General features: G+C 45.2%; 2 protein-coding genes and 1 pseudogene across 3 annotated transcripts in view; 2 read left to right on the top strand and 1 right to left on the bottom strand.

The window, feature by feature from the left end:
* Positions 1 to 10,756, top strand: part of NELFCD (negative elongation factor complex member C/D) — a 17,046-nt gene extending 6,290 nt beyond the window's left edge. The window contains exons 8-15 of the mRNA XM_083507472.1: positions 748 to 913; positions 2,166 to 2,300; positions 2,948 to 3,087; positions 4,171 to 4,285; positions 5,915 to 6,010; positions 7,452 to 7,592; positions 8,981 to 9,110; positions 9,618 to 10,756. Of these exons, the coding sequence (XP_083363598.1) occupies positions 748 to 913; positions 2,166 to 2,300; positions 2,948 to 3,087; positions 4,171 to 4,285; positions 5,915 to 6,010; positions 7,452 to 7,592; positions 8,981 to 9,110; positions 9,618 to 9,652 (958 nt within the window). The 3' untranslated portion in view covers positions 9,653 to 10,756. The remainder of the gene's footprint in view (positions 1 to 747; positions 914 to 2,165; positions 2,301 to 2,947; positions 3,088 to 4,170; positions 4,286 to 5,914; positions 6,011 to 7,451; positions 7,593 to 8,980; positions 9,111 to 9,617) is intronic.
* The window catches only part of EDN3 (endothelin 3), a 527,748-nt gene that overhangs the window by 272,810 nt on the left and 231,445 nt on the right, over positions 1 to 23,493 (top strand). The gene's annotated exons all lie outside the window — the stretch shown is intronic.
* On the bottom strand, positions 10,716 to 23,493 carry LOC310708809 (cathepsin Z-like; annotated as a pseudogene). Its single transcript, XR_014530087.1, has 6 exons — positions 23,079 to 23,493; positions 18,604 to 18,767; positions 17,190 to 17,369; positions 16,634 to 16,784; positions 14,795 to 14,957; positions 10,716 to 12,508 (listed from the first exon to the last, which is right to left on the bottom strand). The product of XR_014530087.1 is annotated as a cathepsin Z-like (transcript).

The raw sequence follows: 23,493 nt of genomic DNA, 5'->3' as shown, positions 1-23,493 counted from the left end.
CCTTTCTATTCGTGTTTGAATTATGAGGGCATAAAGGAAGGCATTCTTAATAACTGACGCACAGCTGTGCAACTCCCTACTCCTAGAGGGGTCATTGCTGCCCGAACGTCTTTCAAACATTTTGTAAGATTGTTTAGCTTGTGTTTTCAGTTAGTTGCTGGGGTTAAGCAGATCTGGGGCTTAGGAAAAGGCAGGATAGGGATACAAGTGTGTGAACTATGTATTAATAATGGAAACAATCGTTATAGTACAGTGGTACCTCGGTTTACAATCTTAGTCTATTCCGGAAGTCTGTTCTTAAACCAAAACTTTCTTTAAATCGAGGCACGCTTTCCCTAATGAGGCTTCCCGCCGCTGGTGCCCTTCCACCATTCAGCTTCTGTTCGTAGACCGAGGTAAAGTTTACTAACTGGAACACTACTTCTGGTTTTGCGGAGTTCTTATACCGAATAGTTCTTAAACAGGGCTGTTCTTAAACCGAGGTACCACTGTATAAGTAAACTTAATAATGCCATGCAGCAATGGGCTAGATGATAAGTAACTCTGGTGTATTTGATGATAAGCCCAAACCCAATCTGAAGGATGCTGCTCTGCGTATCTTGATCATGGGGTTCTTTTGGGTCATTTTTAACCTGCTCAGCGCCCTTGGAATTCATTTAGTATTGTCTGCTCCTGTTGGCAATCTAGGACCTCTTAGTCTACAGATCACCTAAAATTCTCTCTTGTTCTTGTTTTGACCTTCTCAAGAGGCCACGATGCTAGTCAGATCACTTTAGCTCTGGGAACGGCTGCCTCGTACCCTCGAGCCTGCCAAGCGCTTGGTGCCATGTTATCGAAAGGAGCGTTGAACCCAGCAGACATCACAGTCTTGCACAAAATGTTTTCGAGCATGGATCCTCCTCCGGTAGAGCTGGTAAGTATCAGTAGCATCTTTTGAAGAAGCTTTTTTTCCTGCTATGCTTTCAAGGACTGTGTAAATTGTGTAAAACACCTCATTGCTCCCACTCCTTCACTGCACAGTTATAGCCTCTTCTTGTGAATTAACGTGCTTTTAAGTATCTCATAAGGCGCCTTTGCATCTTGGCTTACCTCCTTTCTCTCTAACCTTTGCTGTTTTTCACCTGAGTTGCTAACAATTGCACAGACACTATGAATGTATGGAAAAGAGAACTATCCCTTAGTAATAATTGCTAGCGTATTTAGAAAGTTATTCAAAGTCCACAATGCTTCACATACACTGTCTCATTGCAGCCCCTTCTACAGCCATATTAAGGTAGGCTATATACTAGTCAAGAGGCTGAGAGGCAGTGGCTTGCATAAGATTACCTTCAGAGTTGTGACTGAGACAAGGGATTCATGACTTTCAGTTGTAAACTGCTCTATGAGCTTTCCCCGACTCCAAAAAGATGTTGATATGTTTACTTTCCTCATCCTTGGTACTGTAACACAGCGTGCCTTGGATAACGAGGACAAAAATAAAAACAAGTGTGTTTGCAGTCTATTATCTAGGCCAAGGATAGGGAAATTTGTGGCCCTCTAGTTGGTGCTGAAGTACAACTCCCATGATCCCAGTTCGTTGGCCATCTGGGCTGCAGCTGATGGGAGCGCGAGTCCAACAACGTCTTGGAGGGCCACAAGTTTGCGCCCCCTGCTCTAGGCCATCCCATTGACCAGGCTTTTCAGTGGTTTGGGGGTACTATGTGATTTGGGTAAAATCAACTCTCTTGGTATTTTGAATTGAAATGGCATTTTGATTACGGCATTAGGACTCTTACTAGACCTTGTCTACAAAATCCACTTTACTAGAAACATGATCATGATACAGATTCTGCATTTGGTGACTCTTAAAATCATGGTTTTGCATGAGCCGCCTCTTGTCATGTTTTTTATTGTTTATCAATTTATCACAACCATGTTGCATTTATATGCTATTTTTCTCCAGGGAGCTCACAGGTGGCCCACATGCTTATCCCCTTTCCTCATTTAATCCCCACAACAACCCTGTGAGGTAGGTTAAGCTGAGGGGCAGTGGCTGGGCCAAGGTCACCCTGTGAGATTCGTGGCTGAGTAGGGATTTGAATCCTGGTGTCCCAGGTCCTAGTCCGAAACTCTTAACCATTACACCACTCTGGCTCATATAGATGTCCTGTATTACTGTCTCTCAGATCAGAGTTCCTGCTTTCCTGGATCTCTTCATGCTATCGCTGTTTAAGCCAGGTGCCAAGATCAATCAGGACCATAAACACAAATATATTCATATTTTGGCATATGCAGCTAGCGTTGTGGAAACATGGAAAAAGGTAAGCTCAGTTGAGTGCTGTTCTATTGCTGTAGGAGTAAACTGGTGCATTAAAGCAGGATAAAGGGTGTGCTTGTGTTATGTTTCATCGTAATTTAGAATAAAGCTGTAAGCTTGACTCCTGTCTTGCCAGAAGTGATAACTTATAACCAGCTTAAAAACAACAACAACTTGAGTTTCTTTTACAGAGCATCTTAAAAAATGCTCAAAGTGCTTTTTGTACAGTACCTCAGTATACAACAAGCCTGCCAGGTGAGTTTCTATTGGCATCCTTATATTACAGGTTTGGGGTAGGGGGACTGAGGATAAAAGACAGTAGCCAGCTGATAGCTTCAGCCATCTCAGTTTTATGCTATCAGATGAACCTGTTGACCCAGCAGCTATTGCATGCCTTCATGGCTCCTTCCCTTAGGATATAAATGGGTCATCTTCCACTTTGATCAATAAATTGTCCTTGCATAGCTTCATGGCATCAGATTGGAAATTCCTCTGCACGTTACTTAATGATATTATCTTGTTTGTGGAAAGTGAAAGGCATGCAGAGTCAAAAACATTGACTCTTCAGGAAGGCTGATGAAAATGCAATCTGTACCATGGGCCACTCATGACTCTTCTTGTCTCCCATATCACATTTTATCACACTTTTAGAACAAGAGAGTGAGCATAAATAAAGATGAACTCAAGTCCACCACAAAAGCGATTGAAACTGTTCACAATCTTTGTTGCAATGAAAATAAAGGCGCCTCCGAACTCGTAGCAGAACTGAGTACCCTCTACCAGTGCATCAGGTAAATCTTGGAAGAAGATTTTGACTAATTTGCTTGAGAGTAAAGCCGGCATTAAAGTGGAAACACTTCAGTTTTGTGCTTTTCCTTGGTACAGATATTTATATGCCATATATTGTTTATATGCCGGCTAATAACATTTCTGGACAGCTTACAATAATATTGAAATACAAATGAAACGCATATGTTCACTGCAACTGTTGATAACCTTAGGATGAAGGTTATTTCCATGGGCTGCTAACTCTTTGGACCTTGATCCTTGCCTGTTGTTTCTTTGTTTATTATTAAGTGGAATCCAACAGAGCAGTGAGTCTCTTGTTCTGTGAGTGAATTTCTCTTTGTACAACAGAACATTCTTCCCTGCTCTGCTCCTCCACCCTGTGTAACATAAACCCAAAGTTTGTTCTAGGAGTTCCCCCAACCCTTTGGAACAAATTTAGAGAAGGTGTGGGGCAAAGTCCTGTTTTGCAAGTGGAGATTCTTTCCCTGTTTGAATGCAAGAGTTGAATACCACCTATTAGTATTAATAATATCATTATCATTTTATTATTGTATTAGTTCATAATATACCGCTCAGTGCTGAGCTAGGCTTCTGTGTCATGGGGAGAGGCTTTCAGTACCCTTGTTTAAAGCAAATCAGTTTCCTTAAAAGGTTAGGATCTGTTTTTCCAACATTAATCCACAGAAGAAACAACAAGCACCCCTTCCTGTGTGGAGGTCAGTATTGTTCTGCAGCTTAGGCATTTTCCAGATTGGGCCGACAGCTCAGGGTCACATGAGGCAATGTCAGACTGGAAAGACTGCAACAGCAAAAGAGAAATGGTGTTGTCCTAGCGGACATTCAGATCTGGAAGCTTCCAATGGACAACAGGTTGAAGCATTCAGCTGTAGCATGTTCGGGACAGATGGGCCTCTGCAAGATGAATTTTCTTTTTGAAACCAATCAGTATTAATTGATGTTTTCTTGTTTTACTGAGTTTACTCTCTCATGTTGCATACCACCTTGAATTTTTTAAAATAGGAGTGCATACTGTAAATACATAAATCATTAAATAATATTTAGCATGGCTTCCCTATATCTTTTAGGTTTCCAGTAGTAGCAATGGGGGTTCTGAAATGGGTTGACTGGACAGTGTCAGAGCCCCGCTATTTCCAGCTTCAGACTGATCATACTCCAGTGCACTTGGCGCTGTTGGATGAGGTAAGGTCAGGGCTGTATGTGTGTCTGTGCGCATGCACACTACATTTAATTCGACATGACAAATAATGTGTTTTGTGTGATTTACTTCTGCTGGTCCTGGGGGGAAGGGGCAAAGAGTTTTGCAGGGCGTTAAAGCTCCAGCTCTTAACCACTGGAAATCGCACTCACATCCCCTCTGGTTGTTGCAAGTTCACCAGGCTTTGCATGCGTATGTGTTCAGGTGCCCCATTTTTCCAACCATGAGGATAGAAGCTTCAGTTTGTTCTTAAGTGAAAGCTGGTATTTGGGGGATGCTGAGCATTTGATCCAGTATCAAATTCTTCACTTGCCCAGAATTGTGGGATAACTGCATAGCCCTGGCTAAGATTGTCAGAAGTGGCAAGGTTGAAAGCTCTGTGTGGAGGTTAAGGCCCATGCATTTATTTTAATTTATCTATCGTGGTATTTCTAGACCACCATATCATAAAATACCAGGCTGGTGATAAAATAATAACAGATAGAAAACAATAGACATAATCATTAAAGTGATTGGCTAATAATAATACAGTTGTACCTTGGAAGTCGAACGGAATCCGTTCCAGAAGTCCGTTTGACTTCCAAAACGTTCGAAAACCAAAGTGCTGCTTCTGATTGGCTGCAGGAAGGTCCTGCAGCCAATCAGAAGCTGCTGAAGCCCCGTCAGACATTTGGCTTCCAAAAATAGTTCGGAAACCGGAACAGTCACTTCCGGGTTTGCGGTGTTCAGGAGCCAAAACGTTTGGGAACTAAGCTGTTCAACTTCCAAGGTATGACTGTAGTACTGTAGTAGAAAGATCAGTTGCAAAGCCCTGTCAGCAGAAAAGAGGCATCCTTTTAAGCAAACAGTTCACATCCTTTTCCATCCCCTGCGCCCAGATTTTTTCTACCCCTTGTCCATGAGCAATCATGGAAGCATGTACTGTATTTTAGAAATGGCTTAGAAATGTGGCTTGCATTTACCCCTTCAGTCAGCCACTAGCTGGTAACGGTTCTGAACTGACTACTGTCTTGTCTGCACCTGCAGCAATTTGAGGTGTTAGGATGGATAGCATATCAGACCACGACAGGTAGGATCACATTTTTTAACATTGCCGTTTAAACAAAAATCAAAAAACCCAGTGTGTTTTTAAAAAATCTGGCCTAGACTCTTCCTCTCTCATCCTAGTTTAGTCCTTTGTGTGGGGGGGAGCTTTGAAAGTGAGGTGCCCTGTGTTCAGGCTGAAGTGGCAGAGCCTATTAGGCCACCTCTTTCTGCTGTGTGTATGTAGACCCAGACTCTGTGTTTAAGAATTCCAAGTTGGGTATTTGCTAGAAGGTGAAATTTTTTGCAGGTGATCCATCTGGGTTGGTGAAGCTTGGAACTCTGGAATGAGGGGCTGTGATGTACGTTAATATGTTTTCTTATAATAATAGAATTGTAGAGATGGAAGGAACCCTGAGGATCATCGAGTCCAGCCCCACAACCATGCAGGAATATGCAGCTGTCCCATACGGGGGTCAAACCTGCAACCTTGGCGTTATCAGTACCACGCTCTAACCAACTGAGCTATCCAGAATGTGTGTCTTAATAGGAGTCTAGAGGACCTTACATGTTTGCCTTCTGGTTTGCAGATCAGTACATGCCATCAACTCCTTCATCCTCTGGTCCTGCAGCTTCTGGTCAAACTCTTTGAGACAGAGCACTCTCAGCTCGATGTTATGGAACAGGTGATGGAAATTCAGGGGTTTAGATTTTGCTCAGGCCTTTTTTCTCCTCACTTCTGTGCCTACAGAACTGAAGCAGGTTGCCCAAGCAATCCTGGGAGCTGTTGTTTTGTGAAGTTGCTGGTGGGCGGGTGTTCAGGGGCTGCAAATCTTTATGCCACTTTTGTATCGTAGGCAACACTGTCGTGTTGGCCCCTGATCTTGGGGATTCTTCTCTTCTGCAGAATTTAGCAGGCATCTGCAGAAAAGAGAGTGAAGGATTTTTGTGGGAAATAACTGTGCCTTGTAGTTGCTGGGCAGAATTCTGCTTTTATTTAAGAGACACTGAACAAATCAGAGTATGGGAGAACCCTGCAGCATTCCTCTTCCAAATGATCTGTTGCCAAATCCTATTCCAGTCATCTCTGATCAGACAATACTGCCTAGGGCTTAGGGAAGTTTTGAGTCCAGCAATAGCTGGAGACTGCTTTCCCCATCCTTGTACTAAGAAATGAAAGTTACATCTCCATATTCTCACTGATGGGAGGATATAATCCCATCAAAGAAAAGAGAGAGTTTGTTCTTCTACATTCTCCTGTACGCGGGTTCAGCTGGCAAGAACTAGGCAGATGCAGCATGAGTAAGGGCTTTTCAGTATTACCTCCCATCTCGGCCGATATCCTTGCCAATTGTCCGTTGTGCCAAAAATCAAGAGTTGCGTAACTTCTTCACCCAAGGCTATAAAAGTTTACATAACTTTGTTGGCATAATAGATTTAGACCTTGAGCTGGCATTGACTGGCAAGTCAGTGGGCGGGCAAAAAGTAGTATTTCACAAAACGCTTATTCGTGGAATTCATCCTTGCAGTTTAGTGGTGATCCTGGGTTTCAGAAGGGGAACAGATACCGGGAAGATAGATTGAGCAAACTGCCATTAGTTACGAGAGCTGAATGTAACCTCAGTGTTCAGCGGGACGCTGCCTCAGAGAACCAGATGTTTGGGACATAGGAAGCGATTTGTTGCCGCTTGCAAACTCTCCAGAGACATCTGAAAAAGCAGCTCAGGGCAGGAGGAGCAGCAAAGGCAGAACTCTCAGAAATGACAACCTGGTAGAACAAAATGGGGCATTGCTTAGGGCGGTCAGCAACCCTTTCCTTCTCCAGAGCAAGATCGAGAGGGTTGGATGTGGGGGTTCCATTCCAGGCACAGGCCTGCTGTTGGAACTCATGGCTGCCAAAGGAAGCTTCCCTACATCCTCATTCAGAGGCTACTCTGTGTGAATCAGAAGCAGCCCTTCTTCTCATTCAGCAAGGCAGGTCTTGTCTTCTTTAAATGGTTAATGCCTATGGTTAATGCAGCTTGGAATCTTTGCTAGAGAATGAACACATCCCTCAGTTACATTGTCTTAAGAGTTTACTTAGGCTGAGTTTCAAAGATAAACGTCCTGCCTTGTTTGTCCTTCCAGCTGGAACTTAAAAAAACCCTTCTGGACAGGATGGTTCACTTGCTCAGTCGAGGATACGTCCTTCCAGTGGTTGGCTACATACGGAAGTGTCTCGAGAAGCTGGACACAGACATTTCCCTGATCAGATACTTTGTGACGGAGGTCAGTGACTACGTGGAACCTGCAAAGCTGTGTCTATGCAGATTAGTTTGCACTTGCTCATTAAAATGGGAGCCTTAAGACTATGTTGTGGCCTTTTGGCTATTTTATTTGCAACATGGGTGTCCCACCTTTGTCCTTAATAAGCCTTTCAACCAAGTAAAAACAAAAGATCCGTGCTTATAGTCAAGTCATCCACTAAAAGGCCAGGAAAGCTCCTAAATGATAATGTAGCCAAACTTATATTTCTGAGAAGGGAATATAGCCAGAGTGCCATCACAGAAAAGGCTGTTGGTGGTCACCACCCAAGTAACCTCTGAAGGCAAGGCACTTGGAGCAAGGCTTCGAATATCACATGGCTCTCAGGACAGTTTTGTTCTGATATTGTAGAAGGGACAAATAGAACTTAAACATACAGAAATGATTTGGAATCTATTGATTGTTGCTAGACTTATGGGCTTCTGTCCAGTATAACACGAAGCAACTGTCCTATCAGTTCAAAGATTTACACTTGTACAATGGAACATTCTTCTGAGAGCCAGTGTGGTGTAGTGGTTAAGAGCGGTAGTCTCATAATCTGGGGAACCAGGTTCGCGTCTCCGCTCCTCCACATGCAGCAGCTGGGTGACCTTGGGCTAGTCACACTTCTTTGAAGTTTCTCAGCCCCACTCACCTCACAGAGTGTTTGTTGTGGGGGAGGAAGGGAAAGGAGAATGTTAGCCGCTTTGAGACTCCTGAAGGGGATGAAAGGCGGGATATCAAATCCAAACTCTTCTTCTTCTCCTTCACCTGCCCACTAAATCTGTTCTGGGTTTTCCACCAACCCTGGGGGGGGGGCTGTTTTTTGTTTTTGATGTGGGGGGAGATTGGAGGTCCTGTTGCACAAGGGTAAATCCTTGTGCTGATGGGACAGTTACTTCTTGCTGTGTTGGGTAGAAGGCACGGTTGCCAGAAACTGAAGGAATAATGCTGTCCTCGTTTTGCTTATCTCTACCTTTCCTGAAACATCAACTGCTATATTGTATGGTGTGGATGGGATCCAACTAGCAAGGAGACATCATTGCACTATGTGCATTCCCACCCCCCGCCCCGGCAGACGCCCTGCACCCTACCCAAAATCTTCCACGGGAGGTTGGGGGAACCCCAGAACAGATTGGTGGAGAGGGGGAGAAGTCCTGTTGCAACAAGAAGACACATTAGTCAGCACTACGCTGCGTGCAACTCTGTGTCCGTAGGTGGATGTCATCATCTGCAGAAGCATGTTTAAAAGTTTCTGTTAAATGACAAACTACTCTCTGAGATTGGGAGACAGTGCATCAACCACTATGTCTATTTCTACTCGTTAAAACAGTGTAAGCCACAGCCTTCTGCTATCTCGATTATCTCCCCAGGTGCTGGATGTCATTGCTCCTCCGTATACCTCTGACTTTGTGCAGCTTTTTCTTCCGATCCTGGAGAACGACAGCATTGCAGGAACAATTAAGACCGAAGGCGAGCATGACCCCGTCACGGAGTTCATAGGTAAATTGTTTCCCATGCTTTTGAGTTTCCATTCAGTTTATTCAGCCCTCACCAGAGCTAACAAGTTGATTCAGCTGAGGATTTCTGAACAAAGCTCCTCATGAGTGTTGCAGTGATCTGCCTTTCCAGGGCCTTGGCCTGCTCACCAGTGTAGAACAAATGTCACTGGCCAGCAGAAATTTAAGCTTCTGTAGCCTGCTATAATGCAAACCCATAGATGGGCTAGCAATCAGCATTGAGGAACTTGATCGCCCAAGTGCCTCATGGCATCCTAAAGCCCAAGTAATGTTTTGTGGCTTAAGTTTTGGTAACACACGAGAACCTCCTGCTTTATCAGTGTATTGAATGGATAGAAGATGCTGAGTGTTTGTGGATGGGGACTGAAGGGCTGTTTTGCATGGAGAGATTGGCGTATAAATGAATGAATCAGTATCTGTTTTCTGTGAATTGATAAAAAAAATGAGCCATGCAGGTCATCGTGTCTTTTTTCATCTGTTTTCTTTAAAGCTCACTGTAAATCAAACTTCATCATGGTCAACTGAACCAGCAGAGACACCCAGTTACAGTTGCTGTGGATGAACTGCAGAGCGACCTAATGCAAATTGCATCAAAGAACTGGGAGAAAGAGCAGTTTGTTGGTTGCTGTTTTAGGTGGACCAGGAGTTTCACACTGCTGGGCTTCCAAAATGTTGAAACTAGGACAGAGTTTAGCCGAAATTAATTGGTTTCCCAGCCCCCAAACCTTGGAGCATCAGGAAGGACAGAGTACAGTTGCTTGCGACTCCAAGTATAGGACCTGTGTTGTTTGTGTAGCAGAATTGAATGTATGTCAGGGGAAAGCTAGCACTAGTGCTCCTAGCCTTAGTTCCCGGGGGGGGGGGGGATGCATTCTTCCAATGTGTGGTTGATGTCTTGCAGCATATAGGGCTAAATCCTGTTAATAATTCCCAACAGAGAATGATTCCTTCCCACACCTTATGCACAAGTGATAGTTGTTCCTAGAAGGGTAGTGTGTGAATACCTCTCACACACAGTTTGATCCTTGACAATCAGATAAATGAGGGGTGGGGAACCTGCTGACTGCCAGAGGATGCTGGACTAAAAATCCCATCATCTGTTACCATTGGCCTTGCTGGCTGGGGCTGATGGGAGTTGGAGTCCAGATCTGAAGGGCCACAGGTTCCCCACCCCTGCTGTAAACATCTGCATCGGATGATTGACAAAATTACTTGTCTTCCCCAAGTTATAAATGTCTTTGTGTGCATCTCGTCCTGAAACTCATGGTAGTGTTCAGCCACTTAGTTGCCAGGTAGCTGCAGTATTGCTGGTTCCTACTGCATTCCCGAAGACCCTTGTAAAGCCCTTTCTTCATCTATAAATGATACACAATCTTGGCAGAGCTTACTTGTGCGTCACAGTGTTTACATACTATCGCCAGATCCTGGTGAAGAATCACTGGCCTTATTGGAGGGGAAATCTCAACCTTAACCGATAAGTTTCATTACTGTGTAAAAATAGGTCTTGTTAAAGTTATCTGAGTGCATCAAAATCAAAACAGCACTATTTTTTCTTGTACCTGTAAGAGGGAAAACGACACAAAGTAGGTTAAGTTATATTTTTTATTAAATTCATTTTTTATTAAATAATGTGTGAGTTTCTTTAAAGGTATTACGGTCACGGACATGGTAGATGCCTTTTCGAAATGCATTATCTTTCTAAAGTTTTGTGGGTTTTGCTTGTTGGTTTTAAATGGTATTGTACTGATATGTTGCATATAAATCAATTTCATTCACACTTCTGTGCACTGCCCTGGAATCTTTCGATGAAGGGTGGTTAAGGAATATTTTAAATAGAAATACTGTGCAAAGTGTAATCATGGAAACTTAGCTACTGAACTAGACAAAATCTCCCTCACAGGTTGTGTGCTACAATCCAGAAGGGATCTGAATACCCAAAGCTCAAGGCTGTTTAGCTTATGAGCCACCAAACTCGGCCTGCATTAGCTGTGAATTCTAGCTTACAAGGTACTTGGCAACCCTTGTTTGTGCCGATCCCAATATGGAGCAAAAACAGGCTGTGATTGGCTGGTGGCGTTGCTGAGCCTGCCTTCCCCTGACACCCTGGGGAGCTTGTGCAGAAATAGCTTGCAGCCGCTGTTTTACCCTTACTTGAAACAGTGGGTGCCAGAAGCCTAGGGGAACAGGACGATGGGGTGGAGGCAATGCTCAGCTGTAATCTCACAAGGAGTGCTGGTCTACTGCTGCTGCTGCTGCTGCTGCTGCTAGTTTTAGCACAACCCTCCATAGTCAACTAGTGGATTCTGATCTGATCTGCAGCTTATGAGAAAGAGAATGGAGACTGCAGAAGGCAAGATAAGCAGCTGTGACCGTGCACTAAGCAGCCTTAAAAGCCGCACCCAGCTCCAGGGGCGAGGAGATAGGTCAGTGTGCAGTAATAACAAGAATAATGCCATGTGTTCAAAATATGAGCTGATACTGCTAGGAAGCACTAGGAAACTTCTGCTCCTTAATGCTTACCAGCTTGTAGATGGATGATGGATGAGTGCAAAAACCCTGTGCTTGACCAAGGATGTGAGACCATAATTTCCATCAGCTCGAATGATCTGGGATTATTTGGGAGGGGGGTGCAGCCCCAACAACCTATTGGAAGAGAACAGGTTGCCCACTTTGGGGCAAGAGTGAAAGGAGGACCATCAATAGCTTGTCACGTAACAGCTGGTTCTGTAATACCATCATTGTTACTGAACAGCTCCTGAAGACTTTCAGCAAGAAAGCTTAGCCCTATAGAAAGCAAGGAAGCCCTCAGGTTCCCAAGCTTTTCTGATTCAAATCATCTTATCCTCTTCACTATGCCTGTACAGTGAGAAATTTACAACCTGCATAATTTCATACAGAATTTAATTTCAAGTTATTTAAGAGCTCTGCTCCCCAATATTAACATTTTTTTCAAAAACAAAAAACTCCCTCCCTCCCCAGAAAGCTATAAAATAATGACGATAAAAATTAACTAATTTCCGTATGCAAAAGTAATAAAAGCTGTTTGCTTTGCTTCTCTCAGTGCAATCAGTGCATGTCATTCTTTGGGTCATTTCATAAACAACATTGAATTCTTTTAAGAGAAAGGTTTAGTTCAAGAAAGAATAAAGGTTCACCGTTCCATGATTAATGGCTGCTGCAGAGTATTAACTCATCCCTTTGCGAAGCAGTGGGCTGGGACAGTCCTTGCCTTCTGACCAGGTGTTTCCAGATCCTCCTCCAGCAGAGTTAAGGAAGAATTGGGTCTCCGTAAGCACATTGTTCTTCAACGCCAAGGTTGTAGGACGCTCCTTTTCCCCCTTTATATGCGCTTGTTACGATTCTAAGCCAGCCCTTCTCGCCCTGGAAAGAGATGAAATTTGCATCAGTGCACAGGTGTATCAGGACAACTTCATGTTCAGCCAACTTTTCACCTTACGGTGCTGCCCTGAAAATGCTCATTGCACAACACATGTCAGAAACACCTACAGGTAACTGCATGGGCAGAAACAGATTGTCTTTCCAGATCTATCATGTGCATGTAGAAGAAGGGATCTTAACAAGCAGCAGAAATCACAGGTCTCTGGATCACGGGCCCCTGCCATCTCCAGCCACAAAACACATTGATCTGGTTGGTTGGGTATTGGTTATTGCTAACTTGGGCATACACTCCTGCAAACCACACCCTATTTCCTGCTCCAGAGCTCAGGAGAACACTGGCTGTATCCTCGCTGGAGAGATTATTGCAATAATCAGCTTGAATCCAGTAGTGCCCCGTGTGAAAACAAAAGCAGTTCTTATGCAAAATGGGAGGGGGATTTCCCAGTTTTCCTGTATATCAGTCCAGAGCATCTCCCCATGCTCAGCTGTAGATACAGGGTGTAGAAGGCGTTGCAGCTTGGAAGTGGCAAGGCAGGAAATCCCTGATCCATGAGCAGAACAGAAGGAATCCAAGCTATTGTCCTCATCAACTTTTAAAAATCAGAAGAATCTATTTTGACTGACTACTCATTGGCAAAGTATCTGCTTTGCATCCAAAAGGTGCCAGATTCAATCCCCAGCATCTCTTAAGTAGAGAAGGTCTACTTGAATGATGGTCAGGGGTGTGTGGGCAACCCTGGCCTCTGTCACTCTTCCTTCCTGCCCTCCTCTGATGCCCTCTTACATCTCTGCCTCCCAAAGGCTTGCATAGCTGTTTGTTGCAGCTCTGAGCTCCCCAGGCAAATGGTACCTCTGGGGCTGGCCTTAATGGGGCTGGTGCTTCTCAGGCCCCTGTGGGGCAATGTGAGGAGACACCTATCTTTGGAGCAGCTTAAGAGACCAGGGGTGGCGGCAGTGGCTGCCCAGAGGACTCCCAAGGAGAGGGGAGAGGAGGCTGAAGAAAGACTCAAGGGTGTTCAAAAAAGGGTAGAGAGACTGCCAGCTCTGTAGGCAAGGGGTGACAGAACTCGGCTCCTGAGCTCCACAGGAGTGCCATAGAAAGACTAGTTGGTCAAGGGAGCCGTGGACCCAAAAAGGTTGAAAACCTCTGATTTAGGGGAACACGAGTGGTTCGGTTACACTGGGCACAGAGCCTCGGAGGTGCCACAACTGCAATATACAGTGGTGCCCCACAAGACGAATGCCTCGCAAGACGGAAAACTCGCTAGATGAAAGAGTTTTCCGTTTTGGAGGTGCTTCGCAAAACAAATCTCCTATGGGCTTGCTTCGCAAGACGAAAATGTCTTGCGAGTTCCTGTGGTTTTTTCCCCCTTCCCCCCCCTTTTTCTAAGCCGCTAAGCCGCTTATCAGCTGATCCGATAAGCCGCTAAAAGCCGCTAATAGCGCTAATCCGTCAATGGGCTTGCTTCGCAAGACGAAAAAACCGCTAGACGAAGAGAATCACAGAACGGATTCTTTTCGTCTTGCGAGGCACCACTGTATAATGGAAGGTGAGAGACTTGCTCTGTCCAACATCCCCCCACATTCTTACTCTTTATTACTTAGGACAGGGAATGTTGTTGTTTTTTCGGCCAAGGGCCACATTTCTCTCTAGCAAACCTTTCAAGGGCCATGAACCACTGGTGGGCGTGGCTAGATGCAAAAGTGGGCGGAGCAATGAATGTAAATTTTGCTTTCGTGTAGCAGGAGGCTCGTTTCCACGCCTGCTTCCCTCTACCCTCCAAGCAAGCAAGAAGCATTGTCAGAGTTCGAGCGCACATTTCACAGAAATGTGGAGTAGGAAGGGACCCACAAGGGTAATCTAGTCCCAACCCCCTGCAATGTAGGAATCTTTTTGCTCAATGTCAAATTTGAACCCACAACCCTGGGGTTTAAATTCTCATGATTTATTAACCGAGCTATCCCAGGGATTTGAGCCAGGCAAGAGTACCCAGGGAGAGCACAAAGCAGGGCTGGTGAAGGGTGTGCCCTGAGGAAGAGGGGGTGTGGCTTGGGAGGCCTAGGGACCATTCTGAGGGCCAGACAGAAAGGTTTCATTTGGCTCCTAGGCACAAGGTTTCCCATCCTTGACTTAGGGGATCAAAGACATCCTTCACAGTTTACACCTCACTGCATCAGGGTAGCCACCACTGAGAAGGCCCTGTCCGTAGGACTCTCCAACCTCTCTTTGTGGAGAGATGTTGCTTGCGGTCTTCATCTCCTGCTTACCCATGGCTCGCCCCAAGAGTTCCGGACAACCCAATACTCGGTTCCGTTCTCGACACCCCAGCCAGCAACAGAAACGACATGGTTTATAGACGGCAGCAGACGATATTCAGCATAAAGTCCTCCAGTGTAATTGTGCAGCTTCGGGCTGGCCATGATCCCACAGCTGTATAAATTAAATTACATCCAATTAAAAATGCTAATGCAAACCAACAGCTTTTGAATAGCCACTTTGGGTAAAAACCTGGCAAGGGTCAACGGTTTTCAGTCTGGTTTTTTAAAATAAACAATCTGGCTTCCAGGGAAATGTTAAGCAAAATGGTGCACGGTCTGAGCAAAGACTGGTTTGGGCGTCAGGCGTGAGACAAATTGGCGCTTTCATAGGATAAACAGTACAATCCTATACATATATACTCCAGTGTCAATCCTATTGAGTTCAATGGGCCTTGCTAACATCATGGGGAAGAGACTCTCAAAAGGCGGCGTCAGGATCTGCTAGAGACTTTCAGACAGACTAGAGGTCATTGCAGTTTAAGAGAAAACATTTGGTTTTTAAAAGAGCAGTCACAAAGAAGACATGGGGAAGTTGTTGCTGGTCTAATTGCAACTGCAAAAACCGAGTTAGCTCGTAAATAGAAATCTGCCAAAAGGCACACATTAAACGCATTTAATGGGCCACGTTAAACAGAGTGAAGCTTACAACACGGTGTGTAATGTCTGTTCAGATGCAAGTCCCACAAAGTTCAATGGGGCCTACTCCCAGGTAAATACGAACAGGACTGACTGAAGTCTTACTCATTTAGTAAGATTCTTCCAAGCATTAAATTGTAATTTTGGAAGCTATTCTGAACATGGGAATACATCCATAGTATACTGGAATAGGAGGTTCAACCACACCAGGTCACTAAAGAAACATCACTTTTGCTTATTACATCAGCCTTCTCCAACCTCAATACCATCCAGGTGTTTTGGATGGCAACTTTCATCCAGCCAGTGGGGTGAAAGGAATTATAAACCAAAACATCTAGAGGGCACCCAGTTGGGGGGCTGAATTACATTATTTTCATACTACCGTGGTACCTCTGGTTATGTACTTAATTCATTCCGGAGGTCCGTTCTTAACCTGAAACTGTTCTTAACCTAAAGCACCACTTTAGCTAATGGGGTCTCCCGCTGCTGCCGCGCCGCCAGAGCACAATTTCTGTTCTCATCCTGAAGCAAAGTTCTTAACCCAAGGTACTATTTCTGGGTTAGCAGAGTCTGTAACCTGAAGCGTATGTAACCCGAGGTACCACTGTACAGAAATTCCTTCCCGCCATGGGTGGGAGGCTTAGATGGCTCCTAAGCAAATTCTTAAGTAGATTTTTAAAAACAGTTTTATTTCAGGCAGTTTTGCTTCCCTAATTTAGGCCTAACTTCAATTAAGAGAGCTATTTTAGAAAGTATAGGGGGGTTTTCCGCAGCACCTGCTAGAATCTATACTGCCATTTTTACTTCATTAAAGAAATGAAAGTAAAACTGGTCTGTGTTTTTAAATTACTTTGTTCTGTTGCCATATAACTTCTCCAGTTTTGCTTTGAGTTGTGTTTTTATGCTTTGCAAACAGACTTATTTGGGCTGGCACCTTGTGTGAGCTAAAACAAAGAATAAATTGCCAACCAATTTGCTTTACAGTATTGCAAGGCTGTTTCACTGGTTTTTGTTTTTTAAAGAATAATACCATCCATACCACCCAAGGAACAGAGGCGGGGTAATCTGTAGCCCTCCATTTGTTGATGAACTACAACTCCCATCATCCTTGACCACGGGCCATGCTTAGTATGCAACCTTGTAGTGCTTTACCTGATAGGACCACTTGCATAGATTTCTGCCATCATTTTTTCCCGTCCGCTAACAGTACCATGATCAGCAACTTTCCAGCGGGTGTAGTTCTTTATCATATGACATTTTCCAAAAGTATCACATGTTCCACACTGGTTAAACGTATCACAGTCTGCAAAAACAAGCACCTACATTTGATATCAGGGATCTTACAGCTAAAAGTACGAGATGAAATTTTGCTGCAGGAGAGCTGGTGCAGCCTAGTTATTTAGTTATTTGCATCTTTTTCTATCCTACTTTCCTAGTAACTCAAGTCACTCTGGAATATTTAACAACCAAAATAAATAAATGTAAAAATCACATTTAAGGCACACATTACCTTTAAAAACCAGCAAAGTGGAGGGAAGGGATATAAAAAAATCCTGTTTTCAAGGGCAAGGGCTCTAGTTTTCCACTTTGGACTGCAGTGGGTGGCAGGCTAGTAAAGTCTGGACTTATTTAGCAAGGCTGCTGTAAAAAGAATACTGTTGTTTTCCCTCTTTTACAGCCATGTTCACGCAGGAAGGATCTCACACACCTTGGTCTTTAGCTTGGTAGTTGTTGCAGGTCTCGTCGGGGATGCCGTGCTCATGAGCATAACTCCAGACCTGCAAGTCATCCCCTCCACTGCAGCCGCCAGCGTCAGCACAGTCAATCACATTCTGGACCGAGAGATAGGCAGAAGGCCAAATGCCTTTCCTCTTGATATTGATGCGATCTGGAAAACAAATAGAAACACATAATTCGCCATTCCATGTCACAGACCACATAATACGTGGGAGGAATCCCTCATTGGCTCTCTTAATAGTTTAACTTTGAAGTATTCAAGAGGTGGGCTTTAGGATTGAATCACAGAAAGGAAGAGGTTAAATGTCTAGCAGGTTAAAAAGCAGCTTCAGGTGGGCGAAAGCTCAGGGAAACAGTGGGGCTGGGGGAGAATAGACCTCCGCCACTGCTGCTCAGACTCCGTTCAGAACCTATCCCTCCATAGGCTTGCTGCTAAAGTAATTTTTTAAAAAGAAAACTGGGAGACCTAATCCTAACACAGTTTATGTTTTTGTATAGTGCCATCAATGTGCACATCACAAAACAGATTACAAGGCGGCAGGCCGCTGCCCCAGGCAGATTACAATCTAAACCTGAACACAGGAGAGAAAGGGAAGGGGAGGCTGGGATTAAACAAGCAACAAATAATAATTTAGAATAAATTTAGAATAAATTCCCCAGCCACTCTGGGCGGCTTCCAATCAAGTGTTAAAAACAATACAGCATTACAATAAAGCAATGCAAACTCTTGGATAGCTCAGTTGGCAAAGCATGAGACTCTTAATCTCAGGGTTGTGGGTTTGAGCCCCAGGTTGGGGAAAAGATTCACAGAATGCACAGTTGGAAGGGACCCCAGGGGTCCTCTAGTCTAACCCCCCTGCAATGCAGGAATCTCAGCTAAACCATCCATGAGGGTCAGCCATCCAACCTCTGCGTAAGAACCTCCAGTCCACCACCTCTCGTGGGAGTCTGTTCCACTACTGAACAGCCCTTACTGTCACAGAGTTCATCCTGATGTTTAGTCGGAATCTCCTCCATTGCAAGGGGTTCGGCTAGATGACCCTCACGGTCCCTTCAAACTCTACAATTCTATGTGACTGTTTAAGTTACACTTTGACCCCAAAGTTGACTTTTCAACCAATGTAGGTAAGTAATATTGCAAAAAAGAGTGCTCTACCATGGCTTCCCCCTCTGTCAGAGCCAGGGATACTGGACTCGATGGGCAAATGGTGTGAGCCAATAACGGGAATCTCCTTTGTTCTTTATGTACTCCCACCAACAGGACAGATCCCAAGAAGCAATGGTCTAATGCCAAACAAATTATCTGTTGACCAGTCATGGGGATATGAGCCAAGAATGACAGAGAAGCAAGTCCTACGAAGCAATAATAGCTTACACCTCCGTACCTGCTAAAGCGCTGGTGCTGCCATGAGCCCAGCAGGATCCGCAGTACTGTGGGATGTGCTGGTTGCGTGTGGCACTCACATAGTTGACTCCTTTTATATTCCTCCAGTCCCAGCTCTTGGGCAGTTTTGAGGTGTCCAGATATTCATAAGGACGAGGGTAGGTTCTGTTTGCAAGGGGGGAAAGCAAGTGAATTAACCTATGCCTGGAGAGAAAAAGCTGAAAAACTCTCTCTTCTGAAAATATCCTACAGAGAAAATCAAGGCAACATATATTGCCCCTCGCTCTTATCATAAACAACCACCTCGCAAGGTAAGATGGGCTAAGAGGCTGCGTAAACATGGCCTCCCCTAAATCCTGAGAACTGTAGATTGCCTCTCACAGAGCAACAATTCACAGCACCCTTTAAAAAAAACTACAGCTCCCAATATTCTTTGTCAAAATAAAAAAATTCCTTCCAGTAGCACCTTAAAGACCAACTAAGTTAGTTCTTGGTATGAGCTTTCGTGTGCATGCACACTTCTTCAGATACACTGAAACAGAAGTTGCCAGATCCTTCTATTTCTGTTTATTTCTGCAACTTCTGTTTCAGTGTATCTGAAGAAGTGTGCATGCACACGAAAGCTCATACCAAGAACTAACTTAGTTGGTCTTTAAGGTGCTACTGGAAGGAATTTTTTTATTTTGACTATGGCAGACCAACACGGCTACCTATCTACTAAATATTCTTTGTGTGAGCCTAGTTTGTGAGTTGGGGGGTCTGAACCTGGAGCAACAATCTAATCAGCAAATCAACCAGGCTTTGTTCAGCCTCCTCTCTCGCTTGGCAATCGCATGACTCATCCACGCCAAATGACCTTAAGATTCCTCCCAGGCGATCATGTGATGGCCACAAGGCTGACATTTCTTCAGAGCACTCAGGTGACCACAGCAGCTCTTGATGGGCAGCTTAAAGTGGGCCTTGACATGCTTTCTGGTCCTTGTTGCAAAATTACCACAGAAAAAACACACTTAAAAAGAACCACAGTACAGTGGTACCTCAGGTTACGAACTTAATTCATTCTGGAGGTCCGTTCTTAACCCGAAACCGTTCTTAACCTGAGGTGTGCTTTCACTAATGGGGCCTCCTGCTGCCACTGCTTGCGATTTCTGTTCTCATCCTGAGGTAAAGTTCTCAACCCGAGGTACTACTTCCGGGTTAGCAGAGTTTGAAACCCAAAGTGTTTGTAACCCGAAACACCACTGTACAGTGGTACCTCAGGTTACATACACTTCAGGTTACATACGCTTCAGGTTACAGACTCTGCTAACCCAGAAATATTACCTCGGGTTAAGAACTTTGCTTCAGGATGAGAACAGAAATCGTGCTCCGGCGGCGCAGCAGCAGCAGGAGGCCCCATTAGCTAAAGTGGTACTTCATGTTAAGAACAGTTTCAGGTTAAGAACGGACCTCCGGAACGAATTACGTACTTAACCCGAGGTACCACTGTACTTGCAAACGCGAATAAAAGGAAGGGATCTGCAGACACTAGAATTCAGTTTTAGTATAAACCCACAGGAAGCTCATTCTCTAGAGTGTATTCTGAAAAAGGGCATTGCTGGCTGGCTGGCATCCTCAAGGTGACATTTTTTCACACTGCACCACTTCGTTGCAGCTCCCCCGCCACTCCTTATAACTCACAAGACTCAATCTGGAGGGACTCCTTCTCCCACAGAATCGTAGAGTTGGAAGGGACCTAAGGGTCATCTAGTCCAACCCCCGGCAATTCAGGAATCTCAGCTAAAGGCATCCATGACAGATGGCCGTCCAACCTCTGCTTCAAAACCTCCGAGGAAGAGTTCTTCCTGATGTTTAGTCAGAATCTCCTTTCTTGTAACTTGAAGCCATTTGGTTTGGAGGCCATTATCTGCGGCAGGAGAAAACAAGCTCGCTCCCCCTTTCACGTGAGAGCCCTTTAGATACACTCACAAAACACGCAAGCTGATTTAGAAAGCCCCACCCTTGCCATAAGGGTGTGTTGAAAGGGGGGAAATAATCCTGTCCCCCATCGCCCCACAAGCACACTGGAGTCTGGAGCAGAGGTTCCAATGCCGTCTCTCTGAAAAGTACGCCTCTATTTCTGAACTTATTAATGTTTCTGCTGCTCCATACTGCGCTTCATAGGGGAGGCTGCCCCTTCCCGTAAGCCAGCATTTTCCAACCTGCAAGTCAGTGGTTCTCAAAACCTTTTTCTCTGAGTCACACTTTCGGAATAAACATTTGCTCACACCAAACCGAAATTTTTTTATTGACAGGACTCGAAAACGAAAACGAAACAACACCTAGCAGTGCTTGATTTATAACAGAGCACAACTACTTTATAAGATGATCCTGGGACATCCAGAAAACATAAAATGACGCAGCTCCATAGGAATATGAATCACTCCCCAAATATAATTATAAAGGAGTCTCTTGCATATGTTCCTTAAGTATGCATACAAACTCAAGGAGAGGCGTGAGCTTGCTTTTGCAAAGGTAATCCCATTTATATTCGGTCTAATTTGAGACCAAAGACAAACCTCTCCTCATCAACACATCCTTCCTGATCTTCGCTGTTCACAACAATATCCCATAGGGATCTGTAGGAGAGCAGCCAATACTATCAAAGAGACGCATGCATACTGTTTCTGGTTGCATATCCGCAAATAATAATTTAGATGCTATAATCTACTGTGCTATACTGAAATGTTTAGATGTGTCTTTGACCGTCGGTGAATCCTCTCCTGCCACACCCTCTGAGAACCAGAGCTGTAGGCTGCAAGCTACGAGTGGATTGTGAAAGAGGCTTGATAAGTAAACCCAAAATAATTACTGTTTTTGATCCTTCACTGGTATGATTAATACCTCTTACAAGTATTCTAATGACACTTGCAACTGAGCATTGGAAAGGCCGAAGCCTTGCATTTTAACTCTTGGGAACTGGCCTCTGATGGAGATCTGGTAATGGTTTGCCACAAGGTGCTCATAAGTGCTAAGTAAATTTATTTATTTTTGTTGGTTCCTTTATTAGATTTATATACTGCCCTTCATCATAAGATCTCAGGGAAGTTCACAGAATAAAATACGGGATAAAAACAAGTAAATAAGTAAGACAAAACAGCAAAACAATACCCACCCTCCTTCCCAAAAAATGCATTTAAAAGGCTGTAGAATATTGATCAGCCCAAGGCCTAGTCGAAGAGGAACATTTTCACCTGGCGCCAAAATATATATATCATGAAGGCACCAGGCAAATTTCCCTCGAGAGAGAATTCCACAAAGAGGGAGCCACTACAGAGAAGGCCCTTTCTCGTGTTGCCACCCTCCAGACTTCATATGGAGGAGGCACACATAGAAGGGCCTCAGAGGATGAAAGCAGAGTCATATGGGGTTTATATGGGGAGAGGCAGTCCTGAGCCCTTTAAGGCTTTATAGGTCAAAACCAGCACTTTAAATTGGGTCCAGAAACTACGGTAATGGACAGCCAGCGAAGTCGAGCCAAGATCACTGTAATATGCTCAGCCGTAATATGCTTGGATGTCTCAAATCAAGGTACTTAGCTACCTTGGCAGTTAAAATCCACCAAGCCCAAAGCTGAGCCCCCCCCCCTTGTGGAACAAAAATAATCAATGGGATCACCACACCAAGTGAATCCGGACATGTGGGTTGCCGCAGCAAAAAGCCCTTGGGCAAAGTGAGGTGGCCATCTTGGGAAGGAGATGCTGGAGCGGGGAGGGCAGTGGCAGCCCCCTGGCATTTCCTCCTGACCCCCCTGCCCTGGCTCTCTGCAGGAGGCGTGAGCCTCTGGTCTGCTGCCCTCAACTGGGGTGGAGGACACACTGCCCCCACTCCCACTCCCAATCCAGTAGGCCTCTGTCCATGGAGTGTGTTTCCCATATCCAAACACAGGGGCCCTGGCTCAGAGGCAGAACATGCAGGCCCCAGGTCATATTCACTCTGACATTTCCAGCCAGGGTTGGGAGAGACCTCAGTCTGAACCCCTGGAGAGCTGCTGCCAGCCAGTGCAGGCAACCCTGATGGCCCAATGGTCTGACTCAGAACATCAGCTTTCTATAAAGTTACCTTACACAGTGAGATCATTGCTTCATCTGGGTTTCAAGTTTCACCCAGGAATCTTTCTGAGCCCTGCCTAGAGAAAACAGAGACTTTCTGCATGTGCTCCTCCACTAAGCGACAGCAGGCTAAAAAAACCAAACATGCTACCCACCAAAGCCATGCCTTTCCCCCCTGTAAATAGGGTGCTATTTCAGCTCTGCACCCTCCTTCAGCAGCTCAGGGTGGCTTGCAAGAATTTAATTTCATCCTCCAAACAGCCCTGCGAGGTAGACTCGCACCCCAAGGCCGTGCTTGTGGGGCAAGCAGGAAAATCTCGGCCCAACTTTTCCCTCTCCGAGTCCAAACACGCCGCTTCTGCCTGAGCCACCAACTTGCACGGACTTTGGGCCGTCTTTGGACGACCCTCCGCGCTGCTGGGCGGCGCCCAGATCTGCTCCTACTGCGGTTGCAGCTCGCCTGCTGCCGGCCGGTTATTTTTCAAGCGGCGTCCGGGAAACCACGCCTGCAGAAGGAGGAGGAGGAGGAAAATCCCCGGAGAGAACGCGACAAATCCCCGCAGAGCTCTCCGGGTCTCCCCAGAACAATCCGGCCGCCGCCCGGTTCGTTTGGCGCAGCCCAAAGGAGAGCCGTCGGAGATCCCGGGCTGCAGCGGACGGCTGTCTGTGTGTAGGAAATCGCCGGGGGAGAGAAGCCGCTCCCCCAATTCTGGACGCTTAGCGAAGGCCATGCACTTTTCGCATGCTCAGGCCACCTCCCCTCCTGATGCGCATCCATGCTCCCACCCCGCCACTCCCAG

The sequence above is a fragment of the Podarcis liolepis genome (assembly GCF_965112155.1).
Source record: "Podarcis liolepis genome assembly, chromosome: 6".
Classification (NCBI taxonomy): domain Eukaryota; kingdom Metazoa; phylum Chordata; class Lepidosauria; order Squamata; family Lacertidae; genus Podarcis; species Podarcis liolepis.
Note: the sequence above shows the minus strand (reverse complement) of the source record. Positions and strands in the feature narration are given on the sequence as shown.